Below are 27,551 nucleotides of genomic sequence, written 5' to 3' on the forward strand. Positions count from 1 at the left end.
CTTGAAAGGCAAATAGGATACCTGTCGTAACTGGGCCCAGAGATCTGGGCACCACAAGGCTGACTGCCCTGGGAGTAGAGGAAGTTGTAGACTCACAGAAGAGCCCGTCCACACACATTGTCAAGGGGGCACAAGGGAAAGGGGATCCTACTTTTGACCAGAGTGGAAGAGCAGAGGCCTCCTAACGTTAACCCTAGTCTTGTTTTCGGGCCTCCTAACGTTAACCCGTCTTGTTTTCCGAGGAACCCCGGCTCTTCCCCACACCAAACACAGGGGCCAGCGCTCAGACTTCTGAGGTTGAGGCCTTGGTGTTCTCCTCCTCCTCATCACATGGGGCACTGACTCGTTACAAATATCAGCTATCACTTATTGATGTAGTTCCCATTCAAGGATTAGCACAGAACAGGGCCAGACTTTAAACCCCATCCTGCCTGAGTCCAAAGGCAACACCCTCAGTCTGCCTGCCCTGCTTCATCATGAGGACAGGTTAGATGGTGGGTTACCAAAGGGGGCAGAGTGGGGTGGAGTCCATCAAAAGCTATGAGTGCCTCACGTCCAAATCCCTGTGGCCTAGCATACTTCCTGGCATGTAGGAGGTACTTAATTTGTTAAAAGATTGAATGAGGAAATGAATGAAAGTTGAAGATGTGGCTTGGGCCATCCTTGGTTGCTCAAATTGTCTGAGTTTACTGGAAAAGGAGACCTACTAGAAAATAATTTGGTCTCTTCTCCTGAAAAACTGTGATTTGAAATCAGAACTCAGACATCTTTGGGAGTGGGGCATACAGCCACAGGCCTGAATAGAAGGTGGGAAGCTCTGCTCTGGGACCAAGCAACAAAGTTGGTCCTCCTGGGGCCTGTGCAGCCGGAAGGATCTAGGTGTTAGCTGAGCTCGCCCTGATATCCAGCAGCTTAGAGCAGGAAGGAACCTCATTGGGCCCATCATCTGTGTAGTGGCTGAGAAGGAGCCCTGCAGACCTCCAACTACAGGGAGTGTCCTTGAGTGAGGGTCCTAGCTGCTGTGCTCTGAAGTCCATGCTAAGTTTGTGCTGAGGCCACACTTCCCATGGGGGCTCCCAGCCCTTTACCGAGTAGGGCAGGGACACTGAGGCAGGCCCATTCTAGGGAGTGTCGGGCTCCTCTGATGGCCAATGTGGCTGGAGGACTCTCAAAGGCCTTGATGAACCTTCTAGACCACACACAGCCTTTCTTCCCTCTCACCTCCACTAGGGGCCAGACTTGCACCACAGTCTGATGGCTCTCCAGCTTTTCCCAGCTACCTTCCCTATTTTCTCTCCCAGGAAGGAACCTTTCTTGATATGGTTCTCAGAGGACCTGCTACGTCTCTGCAGGGTTGCACCTAAGCCATCCCCAACAAGTGGGTCTCAGTCATATGTAAAGGGATGCGGGAAGACAGTCCACCTTTTTCCATCACACATTTGGGCACCTCACCCCTGTTCCAGTGCAAGGGTACATCTGCAGGTCCAACCTAACTCCCTCCTGCTGCAAGACAAGTCCAGACACCCTGATGAAGGAAGAGAGCTGGACACTAGCCAGGGCAGGCTGTGGCCCAGGAGAAGCTGGGACCTACCTCATCCCCGAGACAGGCCTCGATCAGCAGGCCCCAGAAGTCTGTGAAGTTGACCTTGTAGCCTTCCTGGCTGCGCTGCCGGAGCTCCTCCTGGAATTTGCGAAGCTTGTCTGGGAACAGGGCAGGCATCTTGTCCTTGACGGCATGCCTCCGGGCCTCAAAGATGGCAGACTCCAGGTTTTTGGAGGACCAGTCAGGGTCACGGTACAAGGTAGCCATGGTCCTGGAGAAAGACAGGCATGGCTATAGAGTTAAGCCAGGCCTGGTCCCATCAACCCAGACCCTGGCAGGAGAGAAGGCTGGAGGAAAGGGGGTAAACGTTATTACACATAGTCACAATTGCTACCATTTCCTGGTTGCCTGTTGCGTGCCAGGCATAGTGTGTTGCTAAAGAGTGAGGATTCTGGACCCAGATCCTCCTGGGTTCAAATCCAGACTCTGCCACTCACTGGCTATGTTATCTGGGGCAAGTTACTTAACCACTCTTTGCCTGAGTTTCACCAGCTGTGGAGAGAGAGAGCTGCGATAATTATACGTATCTCACATAGTTACTGTGAAGATTACATCAGTTAATGCAGTGGAACGTGTTAGAGGAACACCTGGCACTGCGTGCTGGGCCGCGGGGTGGTGGAGCCGTCATTGAACCCAGGCTCCGCTCATTCCGCGTCCAAGACTGTCTCCGCTCTGCCACGTCATTCCCATAATTGTGATGCTGGCTGAAGGTTTGTTTTCCCTTCTTAACTTAAATGTGGGCAGCGGGGAGGAGTAAAAGAAAGGTGGGGGGTCCCCCTGGCCCTGGGTCTTTGTCCCTGCTGCCTCTTCTTGTCCTGGACCCAGCTTTCTGTCGTGTCAGGACAGCACCCAGGATCCCCCCACCGTGGACCTTGTCTGTGGCTGTACAGTTAGTTGTCTGAACTGTGGCCTCTTCCTTCACAGGACTTGTTTCTGGTCAGGGAAGGTAGAGGTTGGTCAGGTGGTTTCTTCAACAAAATGCACCCTGCTCCCCATAAGGTTCATTTGGTTACTTTTTTTTGTTTTAATCCTCACCCAAGGACATTTTTTCATTTTTTTGTTCAGATAGAGTGGGAGGGAGAGAGAGGAAGAGACAGAGAAAGAAACATCCACGTGAAAGGGACACATCAAGTGGTTACCACCCACACGACCCAACCAGGGCTGGGGACAAACTGCAACCGAGGTACATGCCCTTAGCAGGAACCGAACCCGGGTCTCTTTAGACCGCTGGCTGACGCTCTAACCGCTGAGCCCAACCAGCCAGGGCTGTTTTATTATGAAGAACAAATGAGATGACCCATTGGAAATAGTCACCTCAGGCGCAGAGGCAACACCCATAACGTCAGCTTCTATATCCCATCTGGGCTGGAGCCTCGGGGCCCCTCCTGCCCCAGGAGCCCTTGGTTTTCCTAGGGCAGTTCACATCCATTCCCCAATGAAAGCCACCCAGAGTGCCTCCAGGATGACGCCCACAACCTGGGACCTCGAAGGCTCAGAGGCCCATCACCCCGACAGAATAAGGCACGGGCCTGGTAGAGAGGCCTTGGATGGTCAGAGGGCCCTGGCCACACTGGACCAGGGCTGCATTATGACCCTGGTGGCCCCTTTCATTGTAAGCATATTAAAAATTTTGTTTTATATAAATTAATTAATAAAAGTAAAGGAAAAAAAAGAAAAGAGATAAAACATTTTTTGTTTTATGACTGTATAAAGACAGAAATACCAATATTCTTATTAAAATATTGTCTTCAACCTAGACGTTCATGTTTTTCTTCTGATTTGAAAAGAAAATACTTTGGTGGCCCTACAAGGTCTGTGAGACCAGGCATAGAGGTTCCTGTGGAGAAGCCACCCTCACGCCGGCCTCGCCGGAGGGCCAAGTTCTCCCCCTCCTTGCTCACCTGCAGAGTGGGAGGCGGGAGCCTGGGAAGCCTGCAGGGCAGAGGGAGTGGCAGGGATGGGTGGTGGGCTGGAGTGTGGGCAACCAGGGCAGCTGGGCCAGCTCCTCCTTCCCTGGGCTCGTGATGCACCCCCAGGAGAGAGAGCGGCTGCCTTTCACCAGCAGGAGGGGATCAGAGGCACCAGGAGTTCCCTCGTGGTTGGCCACCATGCTCCCAGGTCCCTGCATAGCCCCATGGAAACAGTAACGTCAGTAATGACCAGTGTGTATGATGTGTATAGTGTCTTCCACGTACCCAGTACAGGGAGAACCTCTCCAGCAACCCCATGAGGTCGGTACTATTATTATCCTTGCTTTACAGACGCGGAAACTGAGACTCAGAGAAGTTGAATGTGCACCGCTGTAGGTGGTAGAGCTGCCCAGGTCCCTCTTACATGGGCACAGGGAGCTTCACCAGAGACCCCAGGCTGGCCTTTAGCTGTTTGCTCTGGGCTCCACCAGACAGTAGCCCCGGTTCCTTACCAGGTGGCTCCTGACAGGCCAGTAATGTAGCTGGCGCAGTTCAGGAGGTTCAGCTTCTGCAGCCCCAGCAGGTGGCCATACATGGCGGTCATGGATCGCGTTCCACCTCCAGTGGCCATGATGGCTATGAGCGGGATCTGGGACAGAGAGGCAGGCTGTTCGCGCAATGCTGGGTGAAGAAGCCTTGGAGTGATAGACAGGAGCTGAGAAGGACAGTGGAGGAGGGAGAGCTGGCCACACAGAGCAGAGTGGGGTGCTGAGCGACCTGAACACTGTCTTTCCCGGTGGCCACCCAGTATGTGTAAAACTAGACCTTAGCTCCAAATCCAGTAGTTGGTGTCAGTAGAGGGCTCTGAAGCCTCCACAGGCTTGGTAAATCCGGAGGTCTTGTCTGGAAGAGTTCTTAGCACTGGTAGTCCAGCCCTCAATGAACACATGATGAATCGGAGGTACAGGGGGCTGGGTGGCTTGCCCAATAACCCAGCTTGTGTACAATTCCTTAATGGCTGCAAATTGATTATCTTCTATAGAGGGATTTGACGTGAAGGCATCAGGCTTGGTGCATGGTAGGTGCCTAACATATACCATATGTATAAGAGCAGGAGGAAGTGGATTTCTGAAATGGGATGGGGCAGGGTTGTCACCTCTGGGTTGACATAGGTTTGCTATATATGTCCTTGGTGTGTTTCCCTAAAGATGGGAGGAGGAGGCTCTTTGCCAAGACTTACTGTAAGTGTTTTCATCTGAGTGGAGACTGTAAGACCCCTCTGTTGGCTAATGCCCCGGCACAGTCCTCCTCAGGCATGAGGTCTCCATCCACACCTATGGTCGACCTCAGAAAGCAAACACTCCGAGGACTGACCCGCTGCCCAGGGGACTGTGGGCCTCAGTCCTCACCAGGGCGGTGACAGAGGGCTCTAACAAAGGGGAAGGAGCTGGCCATGTGAGTAGAAGCTGCTTCGCTCCAGCTTCCGCCTGCTGTTCTCTCTGGGTGTGTGAGTGCTCCTGCATACTTTGGGAGAAGGGAGAATGAAGAATGAAGGTCCTACGGCCTTCTGGGCGGAGGTGTAAGGTGTGGGAGGAGGTGGAGTGTCACATGTCTTCCTGGCTGGGAGAGGAGGCCATCTTGTCACCTGAGGGTCTTTTCATACTCCTTCCTCTCTCTCTCTACTCTGCTTCCCTCTCCCCTTGTGAACACAAGTGACTCATACCCAACACAGCCCTTAACTGGACCTTCGCGCTAAGAGCAACCAGGACAGGCAGCCCCAAGGCTGGCCTGGGCAGGGGAGGGCTGGGGGCAGACGTCAGAGTTCAGTGTTGAAAGGATGAGTTCAGAGCAGGCACTGAGCTGGGCCAGCTGACTCTGCTTACCCACCTCATCCATCTGCAGGTCCTCTTCCAGCTGCAGCACCTGCTTCAGTGCCTCAGCCACCACCACCTTGCGCTTCTGCAGGAACTCCAGCTCTTCGGGGCACAGGCTGTAGCCCAGCCGCACGTCCAACGTCTGGGGACTGTGAGGACAGAGGACCTTGGCTGAGCAGACCTACCTCCATGGAGAAGACACAGCTTTAGGGTCTCTGCTTTCTCATCTGTGAAATGGGGCTAATCGAGCTTAACTCCGTGCACTGCCTTCAGGACTTCATGAGATAACAAATGTAAAGGCCCCAAGGCCTTTGCTGGTGCATTGTCAGCAGGAACTCAACAAAACCAGGGACTCACTGAGCACTCTGCCTCCTCAGCAAGATCTGGAAAGTCCAGAAAGGCTTCCTCCAGGCACCTTGTATAGATCAGACCAGACATGGTGACAAGGGACCCTGAGAGCCTTCTGCTACTCTCTCTGGACAAATCTCCACAGTAAGGCTCTTCTGAGCTGGATAAACACAGCCCAGTTCTTATGGGGCTTGCATTCTCCCTTAAGCCCTTCTTGTTCCCGAAATAATAATCATCCTGTGTGTCTGTGCAGTTGACAAAAGCCCTTCTCACCATGTCCTCCCCCAGGTCTGCAAGGCAGGTGGGGCGGGAACTCCTGCAGCATGGCCAGCACTGCCCTTGCATCACATCCTGCCCCCAACACGTCCAGGCTCCCGCTGGCATCCTGGGCCCTACAGGGTCTGTCCAACCTCACCCCCAGCTTCTTCCTGGAAGGGCCCAGGAGCACTTTTGGTTCTGAGCCTTTGCACAGATCCTTGCCTTCACTGGAGGCTTCCTTCCTCTGCACACCTACATCCCTGTATCCTCCAAGGCCCAGCCCCTCAATGACTCCAGGCACATGGACCTTGACAATTTCCGACCCGAGTCATAACAAGGTCACATCTCCTTGATGGCAGGGCCTGGGAGCTCTTCCATCACATTCTTCCATGTCTACCACAGGCTGCAGACATAGCTGTGAGGAAATAACTCTTTCCTTGACCTCAACAAGGAATGGATGACGGAACCATGATGATCATAACACCAGCTGATGTTTGCTGAGTATCCCACTTGCCAACAGATCAGTGAGTTCTTGACATGTGTTATCTGTCTCACTGGAACCTCAAAGTGACCAACATCGGGCAGTTTTCTTGGTATCGTTTCAATTTACAGGGGAGAAAACTGAGACTTAGAGAGGTTAAATAACCGCCTAAGGGCAGAGAGCTAATCAAATTGGAAATGGAAGTTATGACCACTTGATTTTTGACAAGGATGCCAAGACAATTCAATGTTTAACAGAACAATGTTTAACAGATACTGCGGAGACAACTGGATATCCACACGCAGAAGGATGAAGTTGAGTCGCTGTGTCACACTGAATATAAAAATAAACTCAAAATCAGTCCTAGACCTGAGATAAGAGAGGCCATAAAATGTTTGGAAGAAAACATGAGAATACATTTTCATGAACTTGGATTAGGCAATGTTTTTTTAAATATGATACCAAAAGAACAAGCAATGAAGAAAAAACATAGCCCAGCCGGTGTGGCTCAGTGGTTGAGCGTTGACCCATGTACCAAGAGGTCGCTGGTTCCATCCCCGGTTAGGACACATGCCCAGGTTGTGGGCCTGATCCCCAGTGGGGGCATGCAGGAGGCGGCCAATTGATGTTCTCTCTCATCAATGTTTCTATCTCTGTCTCCCTCTCCCTTCCTCTCTCTCTAAATTCAATTTTTTAAAAAAATATAGATAAATTGGAATGTACCAAAATGTAAAATGTGCTTCAAAAGACATCATCAGGAATGTAAAAAGATAACCACCAGAATAAAAGAAAATATTTGCAAATCATACATCTGGCAAGGGACTTGGATTCAGAATATACAAAGAACCCTTACAACTTAAAATAGAATGCAAATAACCACTTTAAAAATGGGCAAAGGGCCCTGGCCAGTTTGGCTCAGCAGTTAGAGCATCAGCCTGCAATCCAGAGAGACCGGGTTCGGTTCCCGCTAAGGGCACGTACCTCGGTTGCAGTTTGTCCCTGCCCTGGTTGGGTCATGCAGGAGGCAGCCACTCGATGTGTTCCTTTCACATCGATATGTCTCTCTCTCTCTCTCTCTCTCTCTCTCTCTCTCTCTCTCTCTCCCTTCCACTCTATCTGAACAAAAAAAATGGAAAAATGTCCTTGGGTGAGGATAAAAAAAAATGGGAAAAGTATTTGGGAAGACATTTCTCTAAAGAACATACCCAAATGGTCAATGAGCCCATGAAAAGAGGCTCAACATCATCAGCCATCAGGGAAAAGCAAATCAAAACCATACCCAGATACCACTTCACACCCTCTAGGATGAACAAACCAGAGGGACAGATGGCAAAAGGGTACTTTACCAGGGTGTAGACTTCATGTGTAATTCACAGTTTTCTCCCTGGGACACAAAAGATGAAAAACTTGTCAGGGATGACAATTCAGAGCCAAGTGATCCCAACCAAAGAAGTGCAGACTCACCACACTGTCCGCTCTCTGACTTGACTCAACACACACGTGTACACACATGCACACACACACGCACACACACATGCTTCGCTGCACACCCTCTTCTGCATGACCCTCCCCGTCATCCTTAACTTGGCCTCCACACACTCTCTTGGCTCCACACTGCAGCTCAGCCTCTCCTACCCCACCAGACTCCTCTATCCTGCCCGAGACCCCACGAGTCACCTTCCCCCACAGGCCCCCCAGGCTCTTCCCATCTCCCTGCCACAGGAGTTCCAGGCAAAGCTGTTCAGGGGCCCCATCCCAGACCAAGCCCTCACCACAGGCAGGGTCACGGCCTGGCCATCGGTGAGGTACTCCAGGGGCTGGCTCACAGGGCCGTTCTTCTTGCGCCCACCACAGCAGCAAAGCTGGGAGGAGGGGTGGTTCTGTGAGTCGGGGTGAGGGGCTCCTCTGGCAGCCCATCTGCCCCAGTCCCCCGTACCACCCCCTGGCGCCGCCTTGTACCCCACAGCTCCATTGGCTCTTGGGCACATCCGCGTGCATCTGGGACTGGAAGTACTTGGGGTAGTGGAAGCTGGCGGGGTTTGGACAGCAGGGCTCCAGGCACTCCGAGATGCGCTGGGTGTGCTCGAAGGACTCCGTCACTGTTACCAGGAGGTCCTTCCCTGGAAGAGGGGCAAGACGGCTGAGACCCCCTAAAAGCCTCTCACTCCCCCATCCCAACAACAGTACAAAGCATAGCTGGAGGTGCCTAGGACAGGGTTTAGAATCACCAGGGACACTGGTTAAAATGCTCCAGACAGTCTCATTCTATAGGACAGGACCAGCCCAGGAATCTGCATTTTAATAGTGCTCATGGTGCTGACGAATGAGGCCCCCAGGAGGCCCTCTGAGATTCTGAGTCCTCTACACTAGTCCTCCTAGGTTCTGCTTCTCCAGGAGGTGCCTCAAGGTCAGTTTGGGGCAGTGGCCTTTCCTCCCTTCGCCCCATGTCTGTGGGGCCATGCTGCTCCCCTCGCTTGGGACAGGGCTGGAAGTCCCTGCATGGTGGAATGGGATGGAGCGGTGAACAGGGGAGTCTCATGTTTGTGGATCACTTAGGTCCCCGCCAACCACCAAATGCTAGGACTCTCTATGACTTGTCAGCTAGCCAGAGGAAGGGGCACACCTAGAGGGGCCCTGGGTGTTGTTAGTGCCCGTCCACCCTGGTGCTGACCACTGCACCAGATCCAGTGAACACCTGGTGTGGCAGGGGTACAGTGCAGGCCAGTGTGGGCAGCGCTGTGCCACGGACCCCTGACCCAGGTGGCTCGTCAGACCTGGGAAGCTCCGAGGGTTATGCAGGCGACTGAAAGCGCATGTCCCTTATAGAGGAGAGGGGGATGGAGAGACAGGAGTTCACGGCCCCTGAGGGCGAGGTGATCCTGAGGCATCTCCTGCCAAGCTCTTGGTTCCCCAGCGGAGCCCAGGGCAGCCCTGAGCAGCCAGTTCTGGTGAACTGATGGGCTGGGAAGCAGCCTGTCCCCGCAGGCAGAGGCTGGCAAAGGACCTACTTTTCCCGTTCTTCCTCTGCCTTCTGGATTCTGCCTGAACCTCCAGGCGGGAGACTTGTCGAGCCTGCAACAAGGAAGCCAAGAGCCATTCCAAGCACAAGTCATGCCCCACATTGAGTGACCTGACCCAGGAAGCCGGGGGGCCGATCACATGTTTTGAACCCAATCAAATCCTATCACCTTGTTCAGAGATTGACTATTGGAAATTGAAGCTCTTCTGAAAAACCTGGGGCTCAGCTCTGCAGGGGTCACATTCTCAGCTGCAGATCGGGAGTGGAACCTGAGGGAACCTTCCTCTTTGGGCTTTGAAAGTGAGTGACTTCCAATGAAACAGCCTTCTCAAGGATCAGAGAGGCGGGTCAAACCCTTCACCACAAACTCCCAAAGACTGATTTTTAGGGGAGAGATTTTGAATCTGGGGTTTTAGATGCAACTAATTAAAATAGTTGGGTCAACAGCTGAATTATGACAATCCTTTTAATCCTCTTGTCCTTTGCTTGTAGAGAGGTTGGGCTTGGGGGAAATGGGACTGAGATTGATTCTGGGAGAAGGCTACCTCCTAGTGGGTGCTTTTGTTGGGAAGGTTTTTAGGAAGGAGCCATCATTCTGTGGGGTGTGGGATGCTGGGCCAGGGTGAGTGATGTCCCAGCCACCTCCTCCCCAGGGGCAGGAGCCCAGCTGCTGCCCCCCCATTCCCCCCCCCTTTGGCTGGCTTCAGTTAGTTTGACTCCTAATGGGCTCTGGGACAGGGCCCTGGAAGGACAATTACCACCAGCACGCCATTGGTGATGAGGGTCTCAGGCGGAGAGGCACTGGAAAACAAAATGAGAACTCCTGGTCAGTTACATCACAAAGGTGACAAAAAGCCCAAATAGTGCCAACAATGAGATAGCAGAGCCTTCCTGGTCCTCATGAAAAATATTGGGTCAAGAAACCTTAGGTTTGTAGATTGTCAAGGAGTAAACAGGCATACATTTTATTTTATTTTTATTTTAAATATTATTCTTTTTTTAAAATATTTTTTTCGTTATTGATTTTAGAGAGAGAGGAAGGGAGAGGAAGGCAGAAATAGAAACATCGATGAGAGAGAACATTGACTGGCCGCCTCCTGCATGCCCCCACTGGAGATTTGCCCCACAACCTGGGCATGTGTCCTGACCGGGAATTGAACGGGCGACCTCTTGGTGTGGGTCCATGCTCAACCAGTGAGCCACACCAGTCAGGCCAACAGGCATACATTTTAAATAGAATGTCCAGAAATAATAGGTTTGTAGGTTAGCGGGAGTAGAAGAACAGTTTCCTTTTTTTCTCTTAAGGGGTAACTGTTCTTTATGTCTGACCAGATGAAACGCAGACTCAGAGGATAAACAGGCTGCAAGAAAAGGCCAGACCACCACCTAGAACAGATGTAAATAGTTCTGGTAGAGAAACTGACCCATTCTCCATTCTGTGCTTTATTTATGTGTTTAGCAAACAGTTCCGACCCAAACAGAAAGTGCCCTGGTGAACGAGAAATGTCCTTGTGTTATAAAGTCTACAATATAAGTCTCCACAGTTAAGTCCACTAAAGCCCAAGATAACTGTCTCCAGAACAACTCTCAGTAGCAATTTTGACATATTTCATTTTGCAAGACAGTTTCTAATTCAGCCAAGGACCCCCCCCCCCCATCCCTGTCAAATCAAGACCTAGAGAAGAGAGCCATGCTTTATTTAATGTGAAACAAAGTTGATTTTGTGTTGTCAATCAGCTGTTGATGGGACATGAGGAACCTCAAATACAGTAATTCCTCACGTAATGTCCTCGATAGGTTCTTAGCACTGCAGTGAAATGATGTGTAACAAAACCAATTTTAACATAGGCCAATTGGAATAAACAAGAGTTAAGTTTCTGTATCATCTCGTCATTATCGTGAAATGACGAATGATGTTGAGACATTACCTGAGGACTTGCTGTAGTTCCAAGGGCCCCTAGGCAGAGGACTGTGTGAGTGGAATGTGACAAATCCTCTTGTTCCCGCCCATTCCCCTTGTCCTCCCTGGCCCTGGCTGATCATACATCCAGGGGCTCAGCTCTGCCGGGGCTACGAACAAGGGAGCAGCCCGCCGCCCCATCACCAGGCACACTGCCGTCCCGGGGCAGGCTTGTCCCCCTGGGCAGGGGCCCTTCTGCCCTCCCCCACCACCGCTTCTCTTCCTTCTCTCTTTGTGCTCTTGTCCTTCCCATCCTCCAGCTCCGTGACCCAATTCCACTGGAGTCCCCAGCACAGTCAGACCTCCAGGGCCCTGCTCATTCTTCCAACTGAACGTGAGAAGTAACCGCACATGTTGGGTTGGAGCCTCCCCCTGACTTGGTTCCAGAGTTGGCTGCAGAGGTGGGCAGGGGCAGCCTCCTCGCTAGGCCAAGGTCTGGAGGAGTTTGTTCTAACAGTTCGGGGTCAAGGAGGAGACCCCTTGGCTCTGACCTCTTTCGTAGCCTGGCCTCAGTAAGCCCGATCACTACGGTGGCAGGATTCTTCCCAGAGACTGCTCTCGGGAGTGCAGGGGCCTAAGGCAGGGCTGGCCAGAGCATTGGATCCATAAAGCAATACTGATGTCAGTAGAACAGGATGAGTAGGAATGGGGCCCAGGCACCAACAGTATTTAAGGCTCCCAGTGATTCTAATACACAGTGAGGAGTCTGAGGTGAGTGCCAGGTGAGAGAGTGGAAGAGGGGAGACAGCAAAAAGCACACCAGGCTCTGAAATGCAACTTAGGGGTCAGGACCTTGGGGGAGCCCTCAGGGGCTGGGGCCTACTCACCTCTCCTCCAGCAGAAACTCCACCTCCAGCTCCTCCATGCCCTGCAGGGGGAGGAAAGGAGGCAGCTGTGAGCTGGGAGCTGCCCCAGGAGCTCTGTGAACCTGTCCCATCCTTCCCACAAAGCTGTCCTGCTAACAGGGAGTGGGGGCAGCTGCTCCTGGCTCTTATTGTCCCTCTGCCTCCTGCTGTCTCCAAGCCTTTGACAACAACACATCCCTGACCACCCAGGGGAGAGTCCACGTAAGGAGATTACCCCAAGTCTCAGCACGCAAACTCTTCCGCCTCAGAATATTTTCCTTCATCTTCTACCTGCATTACTCCACTGCCTTCCCACAGGGCTGTGCGTGGGGCAAGGAGAGCTGCAACCATACTCCCAGAAAGTTCAATTCTGAAGGGCAGGAGCCCCTTCCTTGCCTATCCCTTTATACCTCTTACTGTGTAACTTCAGGCAAGTCATGACTCCCTGGGCCTTAATTTCCCCACTGAAATGTAAGCTAGGGATGCTCGTGCCCTGGCACGTGCCCAATGCCTCGCACAGTGCCTGGTCCATAGTGGGCATTCAAGTATTTGTTGAATGGTTGAATCTATAACATCCGGGTCCTTTCCAGCTCTGACTTTCTCTGATTTGCATATTTGGCCTCCTTTACTCTCCTCTGTCCTCCGCCCTCTGGGGCTATCCCAGCACAGGCCACCAAAGGAAGGGAAGGAGGAGAGGGGATCGACACTTACTGCTTCTCCATTTTGTGCTGTGACCAGTGCTAGGTGCCTTAGTCACGTTTTCCCATTTATGTCTCACAATGACCCTGTGCCGTAGGTACCAATATCATCATTGTGAGACAAGGAAAAAGAACTCAGAGGAATTAAATAGCTTCCACAAGGTCACAAAGCTAGTAAGCAATTGTGCTGGCATTTGGATCAGCGGCTCTTTCCCTGGCTCGGCTGTTACGCAGAGAGGAGCCCGTGGAGCTGCATCGTGGGAATGACCAGCTCTCCTCTTGAGGCAGGAGGCGGTGGGCTCGGCAGCTGTACCCACCTCTGGGTTGAGTGGAAACTTTACGTGGGTTTTCTTCCTGAAGCAGAGCTTGGTGAGGTCATAGAGAACCGTCAAGAGATGGTCATCGGGGGTCACTGTGTCTTCATCGCAGACACTCAGCTCTAGCACGTTCTAGGGGAGAAGGCAGGGCACAAGTCTGGTTAAATGGTTGTACTCACCCACTCACCCATTCCCAGGACAAGGGGCTGACCTCCGTCCTAGCAAGGAGGTGGGTCTGAGGACAGGGACCGGCACAAAGGCCCCTGCCCAAGTGTGAGAGACATTTGCAGGGAAATAATTTTAGAAAGGAAAGTGTCTCCTCCATGCTTTCAAACTTCCTGAAGCTTCCTGCCTCTCTGCTCTGACTTCCCTGTTGGGGAATTTTGCAAGCTCGGCGGGGGCCTGTAAAGTGTGAGGGGTTCATTTTACCTAGAGGAAGGACAGAAGGGCAGAGCAAGCAAGACTCCTGCCAGGGTAGGGAGCGTGTTCAGCACTGGGGCCTCGGGAGCTGCAGACAGCCCCTGTGGTGCTAGAAAACCTAGGTCAGTGTTCACATCTTAACACTCCGGGGGTGATGTGCCAAAGAGTATAGGCATTCGGATACTTGGCGGGGTTGGGGCGAGGTGTTGGAACTCCATTCTCTGGCCCATCAGCTCCTAATGAGATCTTATGGAGGGTCCCAAGGCAGAATGTCAAGAGTTGAGCACCTACCCTGTCATCTAACTGAACTCTGAGGTCAGTGATTTCGGGTGACATGGATTAACCTCTGAGGCTTCTTGTTCTAAGGATCCTGGGAGATGTGGGTAGGAACTGGGTTTGCCTCTTCGGTCCCTGTTTGGTGGACATGAGATGATTCTGGGGGTTTGCAACTGAATGAGATCTGTTGACCTTGTGATTATAGAAATCCAGGTATGGCCCGGAACCAGCTAAGAAGCCCCCTAGATCTTTAGACAAAGGCAGCTCAAATTCTGATTTCAAGATGGCCAATTGAGCCCACGTGGAAATCTCCTTCTTTCGCCAAAACCATGTAGTATATGATAAATGTTTTTAAAATAATAAATATAGCTCTGGACGGTTTGGCTCAGAGGTTAGAGCGTCGGCCTGCGGTCCAGAGAGACCCAGGTTCGATTCCCGCTAGGGGGCATGTACCTCGGTTGCGGTTTGTCCCCGGCCCTGGTTGGTCGTGCGGTGGCAGCCACTCGATGTGTCCCTTTCACATCGATGTTTCTCTCTCTCTCTCTCTCTCTCTCTTCCTCTCTCTCCTTCCCACTCTATCTGAACAACAACAACAAAAAAAATGGAAAAATGTCCTCGGGTGAGGATAAAAAAATAAAATAAAATAAATATAAAAAGTACTTGTCATGAACCAAAAATGGAGAGGCATGCCTAAAATAGGAAAGCAGTAATCTGGACAGAGCTCTTGGGTCTCAGTTGTCCCAAGACTGGTTGGTGCCTCCATGACGAGGCCAAGGTTCTCATAGGAGCACTCTGCTGGGACCGTCACAACTCAGGATGCTCAGGGGGACTCTCCCGCAAGGAGATGTGAACTTGCCTTAGGGTCGCCATATATCTGAATAAGACCAACACCATGAAATAAATCAACAAATGCAAGAACGCACACCCAAGGAATTAGAAATAATAAAGCAATCTAAAAAGAATTTTAAGTAGAGAAGGCCCTCTGGATTAAATTAGACTGGCTCTGGACCAAGTGAATACAATGGTTCTTCCCTTCTGTGTATTATTCTGCTTGGAGTATGTTCTGGAAAGCACTGGAAACCCACTCCATTTGGGGGCAGGAGACACACAATTCCAGAGACAATTAGGTAGGAGAACAGGAGAGAGAGGGAAGAAGGTGGAAGGATAAGAGACTCGGAGAGGGACAGATATGAGACGGGATGGAAGGACGGGGTGAGTGGGAAGACAGGCCAACAGGAGGACAAGAAGTTGCTAGAAAGAACGACAAAGGGCCTAAGAAGGACACATGAGCAAAGAGAAGGCCAGGCAGGCAGGGAGGGGACGGAAGTGCAGGCAGGGCAGGCAGTCCGGGCCTCCACGGCTCACCTTCACTTGGCTCTGGATCAGGAAGGTGAAGCTTTCGTTCCACTCTGGGTTTGGGCAGTTGGAGATGGTCCTAGTCCTCAGCCTCTCGTGAGAGGCGGTGGGCAGCCAGAGGCTCACATAGCAGTCTGTCTGGCTCACTGTCCAGTGAAGACAAGGGTGGGAGGGAAGGGTGAGGTACCACTCCAGGTCCAGAGAGGAGAGAGTGCGGAGCCAGAAGGGAACTTCAGGCAAGTCACTCCGAGAGCAAGAAGGCCTTGCCTCAGCCTCAGGTCCTCTCCTGACTCGTGAGTCAGCCTCTCCGGAGATGTCTGTCCTAGAACCCCAAGAAGGTCACAGACTACAGGCTAGAGGTTTCACATGGGGACCCAGGTCTCACTGACTGCTCTCATGGACTCAGGTGGCCTCTGGCTCTTGTCAGAAGCTCTCTGTTTGGGGTGAGGTGAAGGCTGCACAGTTTTCCCTCTGCCAAGGAAAGATCTAGAGGACCAGCCCCAAAGGGCCCAGTTTACCTCTTGCATTAACCCAAGGCACCAGGGAAACCAAAGTAGGGCTCAGCTCTTCCTCTAGGCTGAGGAGAAGCAGGGATTAGAAGGGGCGCTGTCTGTTGTGAGTCAGGCCAGAGGGTGCCAGTGGTAAAGGGCTTGGGAGGAACAAGACAGTCAGCAGGATCTAGGAGCAGGAATCACCATCGACTGCAAGTGACTAAATGTCTCAACTGCACTTTTTGGGCTCGGCACACCTGCACTGGTCTTCCCAAGAAATCCTCACATCTAAAGCCACATACTTTTTTTTCTTCTGAAATAAACAATCCAAGTGTTTATTTCAAGGGCTGTGATCCCAACAGGCCCTCCCACAGTGGAAGAAGGCCTTCCAGGTCTTTCGGTTGGAGCACCAGATGGCATAGGGTGAAAAACAGCAACCCAGCCCGGCTCCCTCCTTCCATTCTACCTGGGAGGAGGGAGCAAAAGGTGCCATGACTGCCCTTGTCACCCCCCTGGCAACCTGCTGGGCTGATGCCCAGGGTTCACACCACATACACCGAAAATGAGAAAAGGTAATAGTTTCCGATGTCAGAGAGTCCTCTAGACGGTAAAGCTGGTGTGGGCATGGGAGTTCTGTACTGGTAGGACTGATACAAACGAGTTCATGACTGTTATTAATAATGTTCTGTGAGAATGGAACCGGAGGCGTACCCCCAGACCGACTTATTCCTACACGCCACTACATGGAGAACTTCCTCAGGGTTCATAACCGTGGGCTGCATCACAAGCATCCCTAGCTTCCGATTTCCCCCCCAATGTCTGGTTAATCTCTGAGTGGTTACCATTCGGAGGATTGGAATTCACAGCCCTCCTCCCATGAAATGAAGGTGTGATGACCCTGTCCTCTGCATGTCATAATCATCACTCAATCCAGACACAAAGAATGACAAAAACCCAATGGAATTTAAAAAAATGGCATCTTCATCCTTCTCATTGTCAACTCAGGTGTCCAGGCCAGACGCCAAGTACTGTCCTTGACTCTTGCGTTGAGTCGGTTTAACTGCTCTGTTCTCTCCAGCCCCCCCACCTCTCCCTGCTCACCGCCACCGCCGTGGAGCAGGCCACCTTCCTCTCTGCTGCCTCTTCCCCACAGGCACCCTGTCTTCTGTCTTGCCCTATTCTAATCTTTTCTCTCAAGAGAAACCAGAGGGATCTTTTTAGATCTGACCATGTCACTCTCCAGTTGAAGATCCTTTAATGGCTCCCACCCGCCCTTAGGAAGGTGGCCAACCATTCAGCATGGCTGCCCCGGCCAACTTCCCCAGCCTCAGCCTTACGTTTCCACCCTCCCTACACCCAGCCCCTGCCCTGCCCCAAACACACACTCATGTACATGCACACACACATATGATGCACACATACAGGTGCACACGGGTGCTCACACGTGTACTCGAGACTCCAGCCAAACCCAATCACTGTGGGTCTCGGAAGGTGCCATGTTGTTTGGTCATTTCTTCTGCCTAGAATAGCCTTCTCTTCCTCTTTTATCTCATCCTTGCCCTGGCTAGCCCCTTTGGTTTCAGAAGGCGCCTCCTCTGGAAGCCTTCCCTGAGTCCCCAGGTCTGGGCCATGGGCCCCCTGAGCCACACCCTCTGCTCTCCTCCGGGCAGAGCCCTGGCTGCGCTGCGCCCTGCACCCTGACAGGCCCGGGACACCGTGTGTCAGCACTTACTAGCATTTGTTGAGCAAGTAAATGCGTGTAAAAGCCCAACTTCCTGCTACTGTGCTATATGAGTGCCGCAGACATTCTGAGCTGCGTCACCGAGAACAGGCAAGCAAGTTGGCGTGCCTGATCCCTCTGCCCACAGGGAGACTCCCTAGGGACCTGCTCAGTCCTCCTGTGGCTTTTTCTGGACATTGTCCCCTCCTCTTGTTCTGCCTCCTATACACTAGAAGCCTACAGGCAGCGACCCCCAACTCCACACCCATTTGCTTAGCATGATATAATGAATACTATAAAGGCCCTCTTCCCCCTAAAATCCCTTTCCTATTATTAATCTATGACTAAAATTCTCCCATTAAACCTATTAAATAAAATCTCAGTATTTTTGGCCAGGAAGAGACAGGGCTGATCAGACACCCATAATTCAAGCGTTAACTTGTTTTTCAGTCTTTATACAGATAGCTGTTCCCACCCCGACCCCCACAAGTTGGGGAGAAGGAGAATGCAGCCCAAAGAAGAGGTAATCCTGGGGAGGGAGGGATGATGGAGGAAATCCGGTCAGGCCCGGATGGCCATCTGGGGCAGATGTCATGGACAGTGACCGCCGTGTTTGAAATGATGAATAATGGTTAAGCAACAGTGACCCAATTCTGAGAATTTCAGGCAGGGGATTTCCTAGGAATAGATAGGTTCTAACCCACGTGGAATGATGGAGGGCTTGGTCATCTGAATGACATATATCTTTTCCTGGACTGTGGGTGGCAAAAATGACTCAATGATCTCTACAGATGCTGAGAACACTGTCTCCCTAATACCTCTACAGATGCCTGCCTCACATCCCATCACAGCTGATGGTTTGCATTCTAATTTATTTTCCCAAGAGGAATAAAAACATTTGACAGCTCGGAGGTTCATTTGACAACTGGGGGTGGACTCCCTCCTAGTTCTGGCCCAGGTCTGAACTGACGAGGGGGTTCATCCCTGAATCTCTTCCCTGAATCTCATCTCTTTCAGGCTCCTCGGACTCTTGGTAACTTAGACACACATGAGAAGCTGAACCAGACAGAAACATGCTTTTGATCCAAGCCAGAAGGGAACAGTTTGGGGCAAGGGTAACCCAGGACTGAGAAGGCATCAGGATAGTCTCAAACCTCGCCAGGCAGGGCAGCAGCAAAGCCCGGCCTGTGACAACTGTGGAGACCAGACACAACGTGACTGGACTGGCACCCCCAGACACCATGCGTGTCCCCAACTCTGTTCATCAGGGGAAATGAAGAAAACATAAACAACCTTCAAAAGGCAGCCTGACCCTGGTCAGTTATTCTCAGTGGTTAGAGCATCGGCCCACGGACCGGAGAGTCCTGGGTTGGGTTCCTGCTAAGGGCATGTACCTCGGTTCGTCCCCGGCCCTGGTTGGGGTTGTGTGGGTAGCAACCACTTGATGTGTCTCTCTCGCATCGACGTTTCTCTTTCTCTCTTCCCCCTCTCTCCCTCCCACTCTACCTGAGGATAAATGCAAAAATGCCCTTGGGTGAGGATTAAAAAAAAAGGCAGCCTGTGAGCCAGGCACAAGTGGGGAAGGGGGAAAAGGGGTGGTGGATCCAGACCTCAGCCTGTTTCTCTGGCTGGCTGTTCCTCCAGCTCCCTACCTCTGGTGAGGGGTGTGGCAGGGAGAGACAGAAAGGCCCTGGACAGTGGGAAGGTCTGAGCACACAGGTATAGGCAGGGCTGGGACAGACACACCTAGAGAGGAGCGGAGGTAGGTTTGTGCAGCTGTCCCAGAGGGGAAGGGGTGAAGGGTGACGTGCAATAAAGGTGAAAGAGGCAGCCAGACCCCAAGCCCGTGGGACACTTCCTCCGATTACTCCCTGGCGGGCTGGAAGGCCTTGAAAAGCCGGAGGAGAAATCCCTGGCTCTCTGCTGGCCCTTTGGGCAAAGCTAGGCCCAAGCTGGATGCTGGCTAGAACTGCTCCTGCTGGAATGGGCTCTGGACACTCACCGTCCGGGGGACTTGGCCTGAGCCCTGCGTGATCCTTTCTCTAAGGCTCCAGGACCCTCCCTCCTGCACCTTCCACACTCACTCCTGCACGCAGTGACAGCTTCCCATCACATGTCTCAGCCTCTCCCACCTGTGCTCCAGCAAGCTGCATAGGAGCCCCTGGGAAGTCATGCAATCCCTTCCGCAAGAACTCAGGCGCCCTACCACTTAGATCCTGACCTCTCCTCTGCCTGCTTCCTCACCCTGCACCACTGGCCCCAGCCTCCTCCTTCTGGCTTGTCCCCTCGACTCCCCAGCTCGCCAGACCTGGGACCGAACACTTTCATTCACCTGTATGTGCAAAATGGGCCTCACAGCACCACCCTCAGGTTGTTGGGAGAATCAGATGGTGTTCAGACGTCCAGGCAGGTGCACGGAGATACATTCCTCTCCTTCCGGATAGCCTCTCCCCAGACTGGGCTCCCCAGACCCCTGGATGCTCACACTCAGCCCCTCTCAGACCCAGGCCCCCAGTGCAGCCTTCCTTAGCTGCTTGCGGTTTTCAGTGTCCTCTACATCTTAGTTCTGTACCGACAAGATTACTGCCACATTCTGTGAGGATCCCATTACCACTTTGGGCAGAGATGTCCCTGGCCAGGTAGCTCAGTGGGTTAAAAGGCTGTCCAATATGCCAAAGTTACGGGATCGATCCCCAGTCAGAGCACATACAAGAATCGACCAATGAATGCATAAAGAAGTGGAACAACAAATCAATTTCTTTCTCTCAAGTCAATAAATAAAAATTTAAAAAAGTACACTCAGTCCCATGGCTCTGTGCATTCTCTGCTCCTCTGAGTTGAATCCCAGGGCAGTGGGAGTATAATGAAGCTTTGGGGAACCCTTGTGGCTATTGGGCCATTCCTGTGTAGTCACCTTCTCAGTGAGTGGGACACCCCCTCAGTGGAGGGACCTTGACACCGAGCTTTCTACTCACTAAAGTTCAAGCTTTCTCTCCGGGTGGGGGAAGATGAGGGAAGCATAGGGAGGGGCTTTTGGTTCTCCCGATCTCTCGAAATGCCACCCCAAAGCCAGGTATGGGTGGAGCATCCTACCCACCCAGATGCTGTCATTTCCTCCTGAAACCAGAGACTCCCTGTGCCCCATGGCCCAGGCATGCTGCAGGGGCTGGGATGAAGATGAAGTTTAGGCTGCTAGAAAACACCGTCTAAACAGCCCTGGTGAGTCACACCACGTCGTGGGGCTGACCTGCAGAGCTGGTGCTAGGGGCTTATGGCATGGACCCTAGAACCCACTGTGGGATCCAGGTCCTGAGAAGCACTGGGACTGGGCCAGCAGCTGGCTCCATGAGCCAAAGGGCCTCTCCTTCCCCTTCAGCACCTAAATTTGTGCAGAAGCCAGGAGTGCCCAGTGTGGGAGACCCTGGCGCTCCTGGAAATGGATCCTGGGGAGAGGGCAGTGTGGGAGGAGAGAGGCGAACGTGCCTTTGAATGCAGGCAGACGCACGGCACCACGGTGGTGCAAGGTTACAGCTAGTGGGAGGGGCTAAAACGGACATAAACCCCAAAGTCTGAAATACAACCTGAGTGTAGAACATGCACACACACATGCACGCACATGCATGCATATGCACACGCACAGACACACCTGACCATTTCTCCGGCCAGGGCCTGTCTCTATCCAGCCCCATAGGCAGAGAAGAAGGAGGGAAGTGAGAGGAAGATACTCACCCGTATCAGCCTGCCGGACGTTTTTCATCCGGATGACCCTCACTGTAAGCAGGTAGCATGGAGATAGCCCCTCCTGTGGATCGAGAGGACAGTGGACTCACTATTCAGACGACAATGGCAGGTGGCTTTCACGGAGAGAGCAGCTCACGCTGGCCACAGGCTCCCACTGCCTGGACTCCAGATGCCCTCCGGCAGTCAAGTCACATTTCTGGGCCCTGAAGGACTCGCTGGACTCTAGGGGACCCCAGGCACCAAGGTGATGGGTTTTCTCCTCACCCCACTCTGAGCTGGCACACCCTGGAAGAGGGATAGCTTCGAGGCTGTTGTGTTCATGTCTTTCCTGCTTGAGTCTTGGGATTTGAAGTCCTTTCCCTGACAGTTTTACCCAGACTTAGATGAGTCCTTTTTCCCACTCTCAGCCTGTGCCCACGCAGACACCACTGGTCTCCTCCAACTCACCAAGTGACTATATTTACAGAGGCCTCTGAGCTAGAACCTCCACATAGTCCACTCTGTTGCTAAAATCGCTTTATACCTTTTTAAGAGGATGCAGTTCTTTTCTATTTAAAATAATATTGAGGTTTGGAAAAAACAAAAGTATGAAGAAACAGAGTTCTCATAATCTTACCACTCAAAAATTATCATTATTATCATTTAAAATAATTTTTTTAAATTTATTTTTTATCCTCACCTGAGGACATTTTTTCATTTTTTTGTTCAGATAGAGTGGGAGGGAGGGAGGGGGGGAGAGAGAGAGAGAAAGAGAGAGAGAGAGAGAGAGAGAAACATCGACATGAAAGGGACACATCGAGTGGCTGCCTCCCGCACAACCCAACCACTGGGGACAAACTGTAACCGAGGTACGTGCCCTTAGTGGGAACCGAACCTGGGTCTCTCTGGACTGCAGGCCGACGCTCTAACCGCTGAGCCAAACCAGCCAGGGCTCATTTAAAATAGTTTTAATGTTATAATTATTTTTATTTTCAACTCAGACTGTCCACAGATAGCTCATCTGCCTTGGCTATTAACAGAGATAATAGTATTTGTAATAGCTAGCCTCTATTGAACATTTACTATTTGTCAGACACTTTCTTAGTTTCTAATCCTCATAAGACCTTTGTGATAGAGGTGTTGATATATATTTTTTAACAATTGAGATATAATTGACGTATAACACTAGGTGTACAACATAATGATTTGATATATAGATATCTATCTATATATCACAGTATGATCACCACAATAGGTTAACATCCATCACTGCACATAGTTACAATTTTTTTCATTTGTCATGAAAACTGGTATCATTTTGATATATGTCCCTCCAGCCTCTTCTGGGGCTGAATTCTAACCAACAACAGTTGAATGGTGCCTAACCCCTGGGATAGATACGTAAGTCAGTTCTAGGGTCTCTTCCTCCTCTCCCCAACAGCTGCCTCAAAGTCAGAATAAAAGCCAATCTGACAGCCAGATACAGTTTAAGGATTCCCTTTGTGAGATTACCTCTGAAATACTGAATATCTTCATGGTCAATCACTTGCTCTGGTGGGGTTCTGGCTTGAGCTTTGTAAGGCCACACACACCACTTCTCTTCTGGTCCTGGAAATGTGGCCGTGGCCTTTGGCCAGACCCCTCTGGCACAGTGGGTCTGGCCCACTCCCTGCCTGGGCAGGGTGGTATCACCATCTGATCTGGTGAGGAAGGAGGAGTCAGCTTTCGCTCAGGAGAGCAGTTCTGGCAAAGCCTGTTCCTACTGGCCCACTTTCTCAGAGGAGAGGGCCCAGGTGGGGAGCCGCCCAAGGCCTCAGCCAGGCAGGGGTCGGTCCTCAGAGACATTCCACAGTGTTGAAGAGCTTGGAACTCAGGGCCCTGGACCTCTTGGCCATCATCACCCTTCTCCTGTCTCCAGGGGGGCTGCCCTCGGCCCCGCCTGGCTCTCTCATGTCTTCTCTAGAAGGAATGAGCCTGTGCAGTTTCCCACAGGACCTCACTTGAGGTCTCCCTGCTTTCCGGGAAAAGCTCTCTGCTGTCATCTACCCTGACAACTTCCAGTGATGTTGACCATTTCTTTCTACTCTAACTCAGCAACAATAACCACATCCGCAACCACCTGCTGCGTGTCTGCCATCTGCTAAGTGTTGTGTACACAACCTCTACATTTGTCTTGCTCAGACCTCACAACGCCCCGGACGCAGTTCTTATTAGGCTCACTTCACGACGGAGCCTCAGTCCTTTGACTTCAGGCACCTGCTAGAATCAGAGGAACCCATGTTTCGATCCAGTTCTAATTCTTAAGCCCGTGTTCACAACCAAGACCACACTGCCATCTCGCCTGCAAGCAGTCCTCGGCAAACATGCAGACAGGTGCCGCTTGCCCACGTCTCCTCTTCCTTGGTCTTTTGCTCTTAAAATCTATTTTCCTGACAGATTCTTCTTTTTACCCTGAATTTCCCAAAGAGCCCCAAACTCTGGCCATTTCCTCATGTGCAGTGTTCTATAGACAAAGCCCATGGTCTCTCTCCTTTTTAAACAGCCAGAGAACATCTGAGCTGGAAGGGTTCTTGGAGAAGTTTCCATTTTCAAGTAATCACAGAGGAATCTTTGTGGGCTACCTTGAGCCTCAGATCAGACCTTCTAGCCCAGACATTTGTAGGACAGAACCAATTTCAAAGCCCCCTACAAAGTCCTCTTCCATCTCCCAGCAGGGAGAGAGTCCGGTGGGTTTGAGAGAGAACCCAGAGGGCCGAGGGAGGCAAGCAGAGGGAACGGGGACTCAGGTCTTGGACCCAGAGGACTCTAGGAACCAGGACTGAAAAATGGCCTTCTTGGCTTAAGATGAGTATTTCCCTCCTCATATAATATGCTCAATTGAAGTGGTGCTAGAAATAAGCAAAGGTTCATGGCCCCAGAGGTCATTGATACACAGTAGAAAAATGCAAAAGAATAAAGCACAGTGTCTGACTTTGCTGATGGGAACCAGAAATCAGTGAGATTAAGAAACCAATTATAGCCCTGGCCGGTTTGGCTCAGTGGTTAGAGCGTCGGCCCATGGTCCAGAGAGACCCGGGTTCGGTTCCCGCTAAGGGCACGTACCTCGGTTGCAGTTTGTCCCCGGCCCTGGTTTGGGTTGTGCGGGAGGCAGCCACTTGGTGTGTCCTTTTCACGTTGATGTTTCTCTCTCTCTCTCTCGTCCTCTCTCTCCCTCCCACTCTATCTGAACAGAAATAATGGAAAAATGTCCTTGAATGAGGATAAAAAAAAAAGAAAAGAAAAAAGAAACCAAATATATGGGTGGCTCATGGTGTGCTAAGGGGAAGAACTTCAGGGACTTGGACAAGCCCATCCCTAGGACAGGATGCCCTGCCTGGCTATCAGGGTGAAAGTTGAAATACCTAAGAACAGGCATGGTCAGGCACTGGGCCAGCTGGGTTGCAGCCCTGGAGCAGGAACAGGCATGAATCCTGTGGTCATGGGGTGCTGACGGGTCCTGGGGTGAGGACTGGGGAGTACGCGGTGCTGGAGCTCCAGGCGGGGACTCTGGCAGACAGGGCAGAGGTGCACTTAATACATACAAACTGCCATGTGGGGAGCACAGCGAGGGAGCAGTTTTCTGGTCCAGTAGTGCTCAAGCTGCCGACACACATTGCTCTGGCCTCCTCCCCGGCCTTGGTCCCTGGGGCTGATCTTGCCAGGACTTCATTTTCCTTCAGACCTCCTCCGGACAGGGGGCATTTGTCAGCTCATATGGAAAAGGTCAGCCCCTTGACTCTCAGGAGTGCCTATTATGCAATCCAATGTTACTCCTTCCCTCCCCCTCTCTTTATTGATGGACCTTTGGCGAGGAGGCTACAGAACACAATTCGTTACCCTCCTCGGGTGTGCCAGGTCCTGACCACGCTGGGTGCTGCATCTGTTCTCGTCTAGCCCTCCAGCTGTGCTCCAAAGAAGGTGCTGTTATGCCTGCTTCACAGTGAAGGCTGAGTTTAGAGAAAACGCATCTCACACAGGGTCACACAGTCCAGAAGTGACAGGACTCAGATGCAGGGCTCCCTGGCTGCGGGGCAGCATGCTGGCCAGCCACCGGGATGCTGGCCTTCACCATGAATGAACCAAGCCAGCTAAAATCATGCCCTGGACTAGTTCATAGTAGAGGCAAGAGTAAAATCTCAGCTCACAATTCGGGACTCTCCTTATACCACAAGAATCTAGCTACCACTACAAATCAGTCTGACAAATATTTAGTTACAGATAGTCATGTGGGGTCACTCAGGGTCAGGTTCCTAGGTAAGGGTGGGAGTAGGGAGAAGGGTCTGACAACTGTTTCAGAAGTGGTGGGTCTGATGCCCATCCTCCGGTCAGGCATACCCTAACCAAAGCAGCCCACAAAGTCTGGGGTGCTAAAGAGGGGAGGACAGCTCCCATGGAGCCTGTGGGAACTCCCCTCCCCAAGGCTTCTCAGGGCAGGCCCAGCTGGTGATGCCATCGCCTCCTTTCCCGGGAGCTGGGTGGATCCACAGTCCCTTTCAACACCTGTGTCAGATCAGAGCAGCCCGGTGATAGCTTCCAAGATGCGTAGGTCCTTCCTCAAAGAAGACCACTGGGGCGGGGACTTTGTGGGACCCCAAAACACTGCCCTGCTAGCTCCACCTAGGGGCCACTGCAAGGAGCCACTCTGGCTGTTTTCCTTTTTACCCCCCAGGCTAGGTGAGGGGTCAGGGGAAACGTCCCAGTTTTGAGCGGTGGAGCCTCCAGGACCCGCGAGGGACAGGCACAGCTCCAGTGGCCCCCCTCCCCACTCCGAGAGAAGCTGTGTTCCTTTGGTGGAAGGACTCCGGAGCCTGGCGCAGGCTCCTGGGCTCAGTGAGACTGGCGAGGGATGAGCAAGTGTTGACCACCTCCTCCAGGAGACCTCCTCAGATCCATTCCTTCCCTTCCCAGCTAACACCTACTTTTCCTCCTCGGTGCTCTCTAGCCAGTTATTAGCTCTGTAAACCCACAGATGTTTGCAAACGTGAAGGATTTGTATTGGTCTTCCTAGGATACCTGTGAGGGGTATTGAGCTGCTAACTAAAGTTTCCCCGAGGGCTGTGGGGAAATGTGGGTGCATGCCTGAAGGCCATGTCTATTCTGGACAGGGCAGGGGGGCACCAGCACCATACAGCACTGAGCCCCCCTCCTGGGCTCCCTGGAGGCTGAGCAGGGTCTCCACCTCCCACCCCAAAAGGACAAGACACTTTCAGGGCATCAGTCATCTCATCCAGGGGGTTCGCGGAGGCTGGGGGAAGGTAACGAGAAATGAGGTGCTGACAGTCCTTGACGTGGCGTGCCTACAGCCAATTAGGAGAGATAAGATAGGAGCGCCAAGGCAGAGCTGGTCTGGAGCCCTGGCAATCTGGCCATGAACTCGGGGTCTTCCTGCCAGGCTGAGAGGAGTTGGAGAGACCCAGATGGGTGGCTTCTTGGCCGATGGCGACGGGTTGGCAAGGTCACCGATCCTCACTAGACATCACACCACACACTCACGTAGCACGGCAGCCCCCCGTCTCTGGAGTCCACAATGCCCCCAGTCTCCCTGAGCCTGTTTCCTGCCCTCAGCCCCTGGCCCCCCCCACCCAGTTCTGCTTCCTCACCTCCAAGGCGCAGGTGGCCGAAGGTCTGGCGCTTTCTGCTTGGCATGGGTCTGGTAGGTAGTGGGAGACCCAGGCAGGCATCTGCTTCTGGAGCATCGCGGCGGCTCTCCAGCTGAGTGATGAGACTGGGAATTTATACTCTGACTCAGAACTCCACCCTCTGGATGCCTCTGAGCATTGGCTGGGATCTCCCGGGGAGGGATTAGGTGGGTAAGCAGATAGGGAGTCCCGGCCTAGGCCTTCTGGTATCAAGAGACCCTCAGGTGTTTGGATCCTGGAAGGGCAGGGAACAGCAGGGGCGCTGGCTGTTGGGTCAGCCACCTGCTGCGCCTAGAAGCTCAGAATCACCAGCTGTGGAAACAGAGGGTGGCACGAAGAGGCTGCTGGCCCCCACAAGTTTAGGAGAAGCCCACTCTCTTCAGCTAATCAAGTCCTGGCTCTGAGATGTCCCCCTGAGGGGGTGGTGCCTGCCTTCTTAACTCTACTGAGTCCCAAGGCTCAGAACCACAAGAGTTGTGGACAGCGACCTCTTGGGAGGCAGGGACCATGGCCAGGGCTCCGAAAGTTAGAGGGTAAGGAAAGAAAATAGCTGCCTAAATCCTTGGTGAAAGGGTTG

General features: G+C 52.3%; 1 protein-coding gene across 1 annotated transcript in view; it reads right to left on the reverse strand.

Moving 5' to 3' along the window:
• The window catches only part of PLA2G4E (phospholipase A2 group IVE), a 38,788-nt gene extending 11,757 nt beyond the window's left edge, over positions 1 to 27,031 (reverse strand). The window contains exons 1-13 of the mRNA XM_036269610.1: positions 26,936 to 27,031; positions 21,306 to 21,378; positions 15,375 to 15,511; positions 13,314 to 13,445; positions 12,281 to 12,321; positions 10,252 to 10,294; positions 9,483 to 9,546; positions 8,434 to 8,594; positions 8,247 to 8,336; positions 7,821 to 7,858; positions 5,401 to 5,536; positions 4,026 to 4,162; positions 1,592 to 1,814 (exon numbers count right to left, since the gene is read on the reverse strand). Of these exons, the coding sequence (XP_036125503.1) occupies positions 1,592 to 1,814; positions 4,026 to 4,162; positions 5,401 to 5,536; positions 7,821 to 7,858; positions 8,247 to 8,336; positions 8,434 to 8,594; positions 9,483 to 9,546; positions 10,252 to 10,294; positions 12,281 to 12,321; positions 13,314 to 13,445; positions 15,375 to 15,511; positions 21,306 to 21,378; positions 26,936 to 27,031 (1,371 nt within the window). The remainder of the gene's footprint in view (positions 1 to 1,591; positions 1,815 to 4,025; positions 4,163 to 5,400; positions 5,537 to 7,820; positions 7,859 to 8,246; positions 8,337 to 8,433; positions 8,595 to 9,482; positions 9,547 to 10,251; positions 10,295 to 12,280; positions 12,322 to 13,313; positions 13,446 to 15,374; positions 15,512 to 21,305; positions 21,379 to 26,935) is intronic.
• Positions 27,032 to 27,551: the final 520 nt, after the last annotated feature.

This window comes from Molossus molossus, unplaced genomic scaffold (genome assembly GCF_014108415.1).
Source record: "Molossus molossus isolate mMolMol1 unplaced genomic scaffold, mMolMol1.p scaffold_m16_p_1, whole genome shotgun sequence".
In the NCBI taxonomy this organism is placed as follows: Eukaryota; Metazoa; Chordata; class Mammalia; order Chiroptera; family Molossidae; genus Molossus; species Molossus molossus.